Source organism: Amphiura filiformis, chromosome 6 (genome assembly GCF_039555335.1).
Source record: "Amphiura filiformis chromosome 6, Afil_fr2py, whole genome shotgun sequence".
In the NCBI taxonomy this organism is placed as follows: Eukaryota; Metazoa; Echinodermata; class Ophiuroidea; order Amphilepidida; family Amphiuridae; genus Amphiura; species Amphiura filiformis.
Genome location: NC_092633.1, coordinates 68,593,936 through 68,605,980, shown reverse-complemented (window position 1 = coordinate 68,605,980; position 12,045 = coordinate 68,593,936). Strand labels below are relative to the sequence as shown.

Below are 12,045 nucleotides of genomic sequence, written 5' to 3'. Positions count from 1 at the left end.
CTGTTTTGACTGCATAATACTGCTATATAGGAAACTTGCCTTCTGCCAAGTCATATATAATCTCATAATATTGTACAAGATGACTACTCTGTGTTTTTATACATTGAAATTCTGTTTTGTTTACAAGTTTGCTTTCTAATTCCAAGAACGGTTTTCCAATTTAGAAAATAACATTTCAATTTTTATAAAATGACTGACATCAATCTGCATGCACTGTAATATATGCATGACTGTTTTACGATTTTATAACTGAAGGTCTGGAAGCCTGGTAACATTTTCACAAAAGAGAGTTTCAAATCTTGAGTACATCCACATCCAGGCTAGGAAAAAAAGGGAATTGATGAATCTCATTCTCAGGACATTTGGTAATCTGGAGGGAAATAATGCTTTTTTTTATATAAAGAAATACATAAGCAATGGTGGGAAATCCTGATATGTTGAATAGAAATGTGTCTACATTCCTGGGAAATGAACATTTTTTCCAGGCCTGTTCCCATCATAGAAAATAAATTTTCATTTTGTTCAAGCTCCTGGGAAATATATTACATTATATCAGCTAATATTAAAGCCATATTATGACATTTGCTGAGGAAGACGCCCTCACTGAATTTTTAAAATTCCCTTTTTTACCCGATTAAATTGTACTTTATTAAACCAATATACCCTGCAAAAATCAAGACTCTAAGTGCTGTAGTTTTGCCAAATTCCGAGATTTTGAATAAAACGCCGGAACCGGCGGTTTATTATTACGATGGAATTATTAGTCGAACGCATACACGATGTTCATATAAACACACAGTACGTACACGGCGTGCGGGACAGTGATATACGTTTACACAACAAAGGGTCGTACCTCAACATGACCGAAGGAGTGGTACGTATTGGCGACATGTGAACTGGTATTACTTGTTGGGAGAGAATTAGACAAAATAATGCAGGCACGCTGATGTTGTTGCGTCTAATGCATGAGCTCCAAAGGGGGGGGAGTGCATTAGACGCATCAACATCAGCGCAAGTGCATTATTTTATCTAATTTCTCGAGCAACTAGTATAATAAATACGCGTTCATTAACCTATTTCATACACGAAAAGGAAAAAAAAAACCACATGATATTTGCTGTTTTTATAACAAAATTATCACTAAAAATATTGGAAAATAGTACCAAATATAGATGCATCAACCCGGCCGGAAAATGAATCAAGTCTATGTGACGCGAACGTGTGCGAAAGCACTGAGCGTAGTACATTATACACAATCAATGCATGGTTTGGATTTTTCTAACGCTTGCTCTGATTGGTTCTCGCTATCTAAGAGTGTATGAATGTATATTAATTTCATTGGAAAATAAAATATTGACAATTATTAAAAGTACTCAAGTTAATTACCCATGCTCTTTTCTCAAAATTCAATGTTAATTTGCTGATAGTGATACATGTTTTATCCACAAGAAATATAGTCTGTATACCTTCCTCAAGGAATATTGTATCTAGTTTAGTTTAGTTTTTATTCGGATATCACTTTTACATCAGTGGCACTCATCAATATGATGGTGCATCCAAAAACATTCAAAAATAACAATGTAAATAAATATATAGAACAAAATTAAATTAAATTAAAATTAAACAGAAGTACATATACAAAATGATGTGAAGTATGTAAAAATATATATTTTCAGAAAGGAAATGATGCAAGGAATCCAACTAGCATTTATAACAGATTCCTGCAAAAAAGTTTTAAAAAAATGTTAAGATTTGATTTCACTTTTATACTGACTCGAGGAAGGTATACGGACTATACCCGCAACATTCCAATTTTATATGCTCAAAATCTGGTAATTTATTCAATTCATGGGGGGAAAATATGACAAAACATTTGTTACTAAAATGTCCTTGGTATTTGTGAACATGTTAATTTTAAATATAAAGCTTAAAAGCTTTCACATACACCCACACTTTTCCAATTAATATTACTCATACCCATAATCACATATCCATGATGTCAAATGCAAACAGAAGGTTGCACATTGAAAACCAATATACCTACATGTAGTACTAGTGTTTGGAGAAAGTCCCTGCTAGTGCTAGAATATTATCCAATGGTGAGGCATTGCCATGGTAACAGCACAGAAAAAAGTGAGTTTAGCACTTCCTCCAGACATGAGTGATTACATCTTTCCACTCTTGAATTCTGGTACATTTAAAGGAATTCCCAGTAAGCTTACAACAAGAAAATTGCATGGTTTGGGACTTTGGGGGTCTTCATAGGTTAACAGGTTCTTCTTCATTGCCTGGAAAATGGAACCCTTAAGGGACATCCATGGCATTTTAACATTTTCCTAATGCTGTTATTTTATCTGTCCCCATATTAAGTGAAGTATCACAATACTTGCTGGTTGTCAAAACAAACATATTTAGGGAAAAAGGTCTCGAAGCTGCCCCATCAATCAGAAAATACATGCATGTAGCCAGTACTAGCCACCCAAATGTTCCCCCCAAAATTTTGTAATTTTGTTTGCAAAAATAATAACAAAATATATTTTAAAAGCATTTTTAGAAGAATTGTGTGCGCTTTAAGACATTTTCCCCTTACATGTACATTTGCATTTGGTATAAATTAGGAACATATCATACCATGAAATGGAATAGGAAATTCAGCCAACCACAGTACACAAAATCGATGAATGTCCCTTTAAACTTTTTTCTCAAGAATGTCATACAGATGAGCTTACATTAAGGGGCTGGGGTATGAACGTTTGGACAGTATTTATTGTGGGACATTAGAGCACATCAGACATATCGAATTGCATTCTGAATACGAAGAATGTCATTCTGATATCAAATAATTTTGATTTTTGAAATTGCAATTTAATACACATTTTATGGCAAATCATTAAAAATGATATTTTTGATATTTAACAGTACTTGAAGTAAACTTTACAAATCTGATGATTTATACTTAAAGTGTATGTAGGTGGGATGAAAAGCTGACGATCAATTGAAAATTTTGACCTTTCGTATTAAAGATATGGATTTTTTTTCCCAAAACACCAAAAAAAAATTAGGTCTTTTGGGAAAAAATCCATATCTTCAATATGAAAGGTCAAAATTTTCAATTGACCGTCGGCTTTTCCTCCCTGCTACATACACTTTAAGAATATGTCATAAGATTTATATAATTTACTTCGAGGACTGTTATATATCAAAAATGTGAAAAATATCAAATTTTTATAATTTGTCATGAAATTTGTATTATATTGTGATTTTCAAAAATTGAAAATTATTTGATATCAGAAAGACATGCTTCGTATTCAGAATGCAATTCGATAGGTCTGAAGTGCTTTCATGTCCCACAAAAAATACTGTCGAAACGCAATAAACGCTCATTTTAGATCCCTTAATTGCATATTCTACAGCAGTTACACTTGACCATAGAAGGAGACTCCTTCACTATCTATGCTTAAGACATATCAAATTCAATCTTTTTGTTCCTGATCTTTATATGGAAATTGTATCTTCTTTGCTAAATTACTAATTGACTAAATTGACTCATTATTATAAAACAAAAATATTCAAAAATTAGGGAATTTTAGTTGATTTACAATCTACCCATAACCTAACCCCTAACCAGCAAATGATATGGTCTTGTATGCTGGTGGGGGAAAGGAACCAAAGACATCCGCAGCAGCTGACCGAGTGTCTGCTGTGCAGGAGAAGGGTATTCTATTCAACGTCCTCAGTTTTACAAATGCGCACTCACACACGTCACATACCCCCACATCATATTCAAATAATTATTTTAAAGCATAAAATGCACATTATATTTCTGTGTTTATAATTTGATGATGGTCAAACGCATTTTCTTAAAAAAAGACACACCATTTACACATTTTTTTCATACAGCAACATAAATGATAGGTAATTTTATGGGAGTTGAGCTCATCATATTTTCATCATGGTTCACAAGGTTTTTAGATGTCTGTGTTTGATGACTGCACTGATGCTGTAGCATCATTTGCATTTTGTATTATTATACTTACTGAGCTTTATTGACTAGCACGCCCTAGCGCAATCTAGATCGAGACGTATTGTGAAATATGTTACTTGCAGGTGAAAAAGTGATGCAATGAGTAGGTGGGAAAAGTGGAAATTGCACAATAATCATCAATTTTAAAGTTACTATATAAAATGAGGCCATGGTTAGAACACCTGCTCACTTCAAGATATCATTGATAAAATTACCAGACAATAATATCATAAGGGGTACAACGGTACATGGGTAAATGGATCTTTAAAGTGATGTGGCTTTATATCAACTTACTCAGGACTGAAACCAAGATCATCCAATTGAGATGCCATTTGAATTTTATACTGTAGGTTATATAAAATTTAGAAAGGCAGAAATAAATGTGGGGAAATTACAATTTATTATAGCCTACCCTAGATGTAGTATAGGAAAATGCACTTTTAAAATACAGAATTAGAGTGGCCTGGCCAGTGGCCACCTGGGAGTACATGTTGAAAACCGGGGGGGTTCTCTTAAAAATTAAAAAATATAAAAAAATGCAAATTTATGCAAATAAGCAAAGCTTAGTAGAATTTTAAACATCTTACCCATTCCGAGAAATTGCACCCTCCGACAGACAGACGGCATGACAGAGTAATGGAATGATGGACGGACAACCAAGAAACTTAAAACCTCCAGTGGAGATATAACAAACTGGGGTGAGCATGTACAGTTTCCATATATGAGATGCGATCAAGCAAAATCAGTAGGAACTTGGAAATATTGATTTTGAGATATATAGCCAAACAAAGAAAAGAAATATTTCCTTTTGTTTCCTGTTGTTTTGGAAACTCTTTAATTGCTCTTATCTTTGGAACTGGTTGTTCAATTTCAATGGGTTTTTCTGCAAAATGCAGCTTTGTAAATGTTTTTTTACTATCATATATATTAAACTGAAAATGTAATATTTCCGAGTTCCGACTGATTTTGCTTGATCGCCTCACATATTTGAAATGAGTTTGGCCCCCTCTATAACAAAGTTGAGAACCCCAGTCTTTGGACTCCCAGACCCAGTAACAATAGGCTACAGGAAAGAAAATACAATACACTACAATAGGCCTACAATATTCACATAGCCCATTATAAATATATATAGGGTGGTGCGTTTAAGGCCAGAGTAATGGAAGACACATTCGTCCACGACCGAATTTGAGATTTTTTGCTATTTATCAACACTAAGATGTATTCTTTCACTTGAAACTGATTAAATACAACTTGCTAATATTTATTCGTATTTTTGCTTGATTTATTTCACTCTTTTCAACTCTAAAAAGTCACATGGCTCAAGACAGCTTAGTAAATTGGCGGAAATAATGAGTCAGAAATGCGTTAATGCGAAATATTAGTGATTACGCTGCGAATCGCGTCAGCGTGATGCTTGCGCAACTCTGCGTATGTCCAACGCAGTCAAGGCGCATTCTGTGTGTTGTTAACGCCAGCAAATGTGGTGTAAACAAAACAAAAATTTGCAGTCAAAATGCCACTTAGATTTTTTAATTATTTTGAATTTTGGCGCACTGAAAGCAGACATTATAGATTCATTGGTGCAAAAAGATGCATATTTAGCCCATGCACCAGATACAGTTTTTACAAGTGTGAAAGTCTTACCGTTTTAAAATTTAAGGCGTTTTGTGCATAATTTTGACATTTTTTACTAAAACGTCGATTTCTCAGAGTTCACTTTTGACAATATTATGCGATTTTTGTGACAAGATAACTCAAAAATATGCAATCAAAGGGTAAACTTTTTGCACTATCCTTTAGAGTACATCAAAGTCTAGGGAAGGTTTTTTCATTTTTCAAAATATTTGTTTTAAACAAAATATACACCATTATGTGCAATTTTAGCTTAACAGAGTGACAAAATGGCTTTTTTCACATGTTATTTTCAATATTTCGAAAAAAGAGACGAATTTCAAAAAAATAAAAAAACCTTCCCTAAGTTCATGTCTCTTCTTCATGAAAAGCTAACTGAATTTTTTTTACTCCGAACGGATTTTTTTCTAAGTTGTCACAAAAAAATTGGGGTAAAAAGTGAATTTTTGTGATTTTTTCAAAAACTGGAGAATTTTGAACAAATCTGACGTCACCATGGGATTCCTTGACTCATTTCCTTTCCAAAAATGTATAGTTTTATATACTTTGGGCATACAATTCAGACATAATGAAGCTCGAAAAGGTCCATGTTCTCTCCCATTACTCTGCCCTTAAACATGGCCTATCTCCCATCATGTTCAGTATACTCTAGTATTTTACTTTGTGCATAGACAAGGTGACAGCCTCCACAGTGCAAGTTGAATCATGAAAATTGGTTAAGCTTTTCGGATTTTACAGCGATTTTAGTGAATTGTGATACCGGAAGTAACTACTGCATGTTGTAGGATTTTATAGGGATAGGATTTTATGTAAGCAATGGCCGGCAAAAAAGGGTAAACAAGCTGAGCGTAATCGGGTAATTAAGTTACGTATGAAAGGCTACAGTATTACTGAAGTGGCTAAAAGCTAGAAATCGTTCAACATCGTGGGTAAAGAACATTTGGGCGAAGCGACATTGGCCAACTTTGAAGAATAAAAAACACAAGAAAAAACCCAAGATTTTTAACATGACAGCCTCCACAGTGCTAGTTGAATCATGAAAACTGGTGATTTCACAGCAATTTTAGTGAATTGTGATAAGTTTATAAGTAGGTAAATAAAACTAAATGAAATTATTATGTTTTGATGGTTATTATTGTTTATTATTATTTACAATACAAAATGAAATATGGTGGGCCATCTTTGAACGCACCACCCTACACAGTGTCTTCGACCCTATATCTTCATGGCAGGAATCGCCATGGTAGGTTAAATCCACAGCCACGATTAGCCATTTGGTTCAAACCTTTAAAGCTCTTTTAAACTAATAATTAGTCGAGGGACATAACTAAGGCTACTCACAATAGCCGGGTAATCGATCTTGGTTGTGCGTGATTAAGCTTGTATACCCCATTGAGGTCAATGGTCATCGACTTTTATACTGCCTACAGTGAGTGCAGCTGTACTACACGCTGCACGCTGTAGTCCATAACAGGACCAACGCAATATCAAATGGTCAAATTTTGAGTTCAAAGCGCACGGCCAATTTTCAAAGCGCATTCTAGCGACTATCATATCTGTTCAACACGTATTTCCAAGTTTATGAGACCAAATCTGGTTTCTTGAGAAAAAAATCATGACGGGAGATATTCATCATTTTCTAACCCGGTATCAGAAGATTTTCGTCTGATATCAAAATCGTGCATAGCAATTCACATTCACGTGTATCGATCTCGTGTATTCATTTTAGTGTCCCTTCTGCACCAAATAATTATTAGCCAGGCGGAGTCGGTGTGCCCTATATAATACTTTGTATCGTGTAGTGCTGGTTGATTTTCCTCTTGACATTTGTGTACATCCATATCAAAACGATGCACTTGTCGGCTCCTACATGTGTCTCTTTTTAAATAATACATGGGAATAAATACCAGATTGATCTCAAGTGGAGGTCACTTCAAATCATCGCCAAGTTACCAAGTGGTTTAGGAATACAGAGAACATTCATAAACCATGTGACTTGGAGATGATTTGAAGTGGTCTCCAATTGAGATGAGTCTGGTATTTATTCCTAGCTGGTATAAAAAGAGACACATGTAGCAGCCGACAAGTGCATCGTTTTGATATGGATGTACACATTTGTGCTCCTCAGCACCTTCACTGTATATGCAACCACACAACCAGTGAGGCAGGTCATTGACCTTAGCTCTTCAGTTGTATGAGATTGGCACACATCTATACTAACAATAATAATACTAATAATAATACTAACTAGTAACTCTGGTAAAAGATTGTTCTTCTTCTTCTTCCTTATAAGTGCCTCCCTCATATGTATGAGTATTGTCGCACTGCGTACAGCCAAGCTGTACTTATTTTTTACTCTGGAACCTAGAGTAGATGAGTGTATTTTGAAGTACAGTCAACATGACCGGGATGATCCCCTGCTCTTTTCGAATAGCCTGTGACGTTCTTTAACATGCACACTACATTAATGTGAGAAAATATGCATGTACATCGGACCGACAGCTTTAAGTGCCCTCCGAAGCACTAAGCAAGTAGAGTGAAGTGTCTTGCTCAAGGACACAAAGAGCCGGACCTGTGATTCGAACCCTTGACCCTTGGGTTCACAGTCCTATGCCTTAACCGCTAGGCCACGCTCTCCTCACTCTTCTTGTTTCAGACAAGAGCAGCAAATCTGTAGGATAGAACTGTTGATGTTGACACTCGCACTGATTAAGTGAATTGCTCTCACAAACCCCACCACCGGTAAGTACTCTGATAGGCTAGATAGGACTTATAACATTGTGGATTGACATAGAATGGCATACACACACTTTGGCGCAGCACCTACGCAAACTGCGCATTGCGTGAGTGACACATGCTGTTGTGAATTTACGCTGGCGTAAGTTCTGACTTTATTGACTTGTGCACTCAACAAAAACCAAGTAATTCTCGCCTATTACGAGCTGATCATGGTATTATAGGTATATGCCTATATACCCTATGCACGCTTGACTGAGTGAATGGTTCTATTGTGAACTTGTGATCACACAGAGAGGAAATCAACAAGGTCTCAAAAACCTGACAGAAATGACTCCATTCATGATTATTGTGGTAAATACTTGTATGCCAAGTTGCTATATATAGTGACCTGATTGTGATAATTAGTTTGTTTTTTAAAAATTTCTATGTATACATTATAATTAATTATATTGTGGATGTAGCAGAGATGTACAAGTATAAGTAGGGTGTCACAAAAATAGACAGACCTGTAATAAATTGTATTTTATATGCTTGATAAATTCCATTAGCCATTTCAACACATAAAAGGTTAACCAAAACGAGGTTAATGTTCAAGACCAGGCAGGGGTCTTCCCAAAGTGCAAAAGCCCTCTGAGAGCCTCTAGCATGCTGACATCTGACATGCAGGCAATGCTTTCTCCTTAGTATTTGAAAATTGGTAGAAAAGGGGCTACACAAACCCGCATTTTCAATTCAAATTATTTTAGGAGTATTTTTATGATCCTAGCATTTTTGACGATGTTTAGTGGGTTTATGACTTTTTTGATTTTAAGTGTCTATAATTTTTCAGCGGTTGTTAGCGGTCTTTCGCGGTTTGTAGTTTGTATGTGAACCATACCTCGAAAGAGGCGCCCAGTCCGCCCACAAAAAATTTGGATATCCAACTAGATAGCACCGCTAGGCTACAAAGAACCACAAACCACTAGAGAAACAATAGCGATCAAGCTTAAACTATAAATTAGCCCTAATAGAAGGCAGGGTTTGAAGAATGCGGGAAATTAAAGGGTTAAAGTTCAACATTCTGTGGTGTAAATGTTAATGTTTTAACTATCACCCCTGCAATTTCCCTCATTCACGCCCAGCCCTCTATCAGGGGGAGGGTCTAATGTACAGTTTAAGCTTGATCGCTATTGTTTCTTTTCCGGTTTGTGGTTCTTATAGCCCTACGGGCTATCTACAATGTAGTTGGATAGGCCTATCCATATTTTCAGTGGTTGTTAGCGGTCTTTTGTGGTTTGTGGTTAATTCCAGCCTCTCCCTCTGCCAATCTTCAGGATGCTTTAACTTAATTATTTTCTATATAAATTCTATAGTGTTTGTACCATCACTTTTTTAAACAAAAAAAAAGAAGATTTTTTATTACTTTTTGGGGTCCAAAAAACAAACTGCTGGAGTTCCAAAACAAGTTTGTGATTGATAACAAAGGCTGGACTGGACTAGACCACTTTAAAACAATTTGGAACAAAGAAAAGTGGGTATAAAATTTGATAAGTGGACACCAAATGTTCACTGAACTGCCATTGTTTTAATAGTTTTAAAATTTCGTCATTTGGAGATGTTCAATATGCATCGAATTTATCATTCCTTAGGAATTAAAAAAACAATAAAAGTTAAGTATGGTCCCTCCTGTCTTATCAGCCATTGTTGGCTTGTAAAACAAAAAACAACAACACACACACACACACAAAAAACCACATTTGACATTGAATGTTCTAAATGTTTAAGGGGGTGGTGTAATAAATAGTGTACCCCACTGGTGAATTATGGGGGGTTGATGGGCGGAGCTGGACATGGGGAGCAAAGATTCTTTGTCATACCATCGAAAGGGGGGGGGGGCAAGTAGTCTTTGGAGATATTTTAGGCACCGTTTCTATTAAATTTACTTATTTGACCCACACAGCAATTGATTTGACAGTTAAATGAGACATTTTTCAGGCAAAACAAATGTTATAATTCAAGAAAATTGCTGTGGAATTAATATGGTACCGGTATGTTTACTCATAAAAAAATAAGTTTCACTTTGTTGTAGTTTTTTGTACCATACATTTTCATGTTTACCGTAACAAGTTCTCTTTAGAGATGTAATAAATTCTATTTAATATCGATTTATTTTCCAGCAAAAACAATATCATAAGGGACCGTTCACAAAATACTTGTGGGGGGGGGGCCTGATGCCAAAAAATTTCACATCACCAAAATTTTTCGGGAGCCCCCTTTATAGATCTCAAAAATTTCAGGGCCCCTTTTTGACATGAAAATTATGGGTCAACACCATAGAAAAGCATATAAACTCAATTTTCCCAGGAAAATTTGTGGTCAATTTTTTCAGCCCCCCCCCCCCGAAGGAGGGTCAAAAACCCCAGATTTTGCATCAGGCCCGCTCTAACAAACTTGTGTTTGTGAACGGTCCTTAAATATCGCTGGTCGCAACATCCCCCAACACATAGGCATGTTTCACTACATCGGGTAGCACTAGAACTAAACACTCCAGTGTCCGCAGGGACCCCTGAACTTGCAGAAAATTACAAAGTAGGGGGTCCGGAGTAGAGTTTGGCGAGTCCGAGTTGCACAAATGCAGCATGTCTGCAATAGCGCTAGATTAAAAAACTGGGGGTCTGCAGGGACCCCTGTCCTGAACTTGCACAATATTTAGATCCGAACTTTATTTTGGTGGGTCCGGGACCCCAAAAAGCAACCTAGCTAGCGCTACCCGATTGGTGACGTACATATATTAGAGCTATTAGCTATATCCTATAAAACTTTTTTAATAGTTATTCCTTTAAACTATTAAAGATACAGTTTAATTGTTCGAACCAATAAACTTTGAACAATTTCAAATGGAATCGGGGCCACTGCGAGTTTAGTGGAGCATCGACTCTATAGGCCTACACTATACAGGTTAATTTAATAACACATGAACATGTATATCTTTCAAACACGTTTTTTCTCGTATTTTTTCCTACACCTACACCCACTATGATTGCGACCGACAACAACATATGCCAAAAAAACAGCACCCAGCAGCTAGCTACGAGATGGAAGACGAGATGTATCGACTATCATGTGAGTGTTTCGATGTGATTGTGAAGTCATGAAGTTGTGAACATCAACATGTGTGATGTTACCTTTCCACCATGGAAAAAGTATAACTATCAGGTCCTGTTCCAGTACATGACCATGAATGCATGATGAGTATCAACATAGATGTAGGAGAAGTAGAACATTCAACATGTATGTAGACAAGGGAAAATTCGAAGATCACTGAGATTTTAGTATTGAGAAATTTGAAGTTGAACTTACCCAAAAGATCAAATTGAAAATCGTCAGTAATAACTTGACTATTGCCATGGCAGCTGTAGTTTGCATTCTCTTAGGCGCCATTGTAATAGATGGATGGGGAACTATCAAGTAAATTTACTGGAAGAACGGTTGCTTTATCGAAATTTCAACAGATCACTCAAGCAATTGATCGCCGATGCTGCTGCTGACGTTTCGCCAGATTGTTTATTTTAATCAGTTCCTGGTATTTTCCTTCAAACGTTTTCCAAAGCCTCTCTTTTGAAAAAAAAAAAAAAAAAGTGAAAGTTTTTGAGAGCGCCCTCTATAAT

At 36.0% G+C, this 12,045-nt stretch overlaps 1 protein-coding gene across 1 annotated transcript in view; it reads right to left on the bottom strand.

Annotated features, from left to right (window-relative positions):
• LOC140155912 (tetraspanin-7-like) overlaps window positions 1-11,961 on the bottom strand; it is a 34,600-nt gene extending 22,639 nt beyond the window's left edge. The window contains exon 1 of the mRNA XM_072178929.1: window positions 11,738-11,961. Within this exon, the coding sequence (XP_072035030.1) occupies window positions 11,738-11,818 (81 nt within the window). The 5' untranslated portion in view covers window positions 11,819-11,961. The remainder of the gene's footprint in view (window positions 1-11,737) is intronic.
• Window positions 11,962-12,045: the final 84 nt, after the last annotated feature.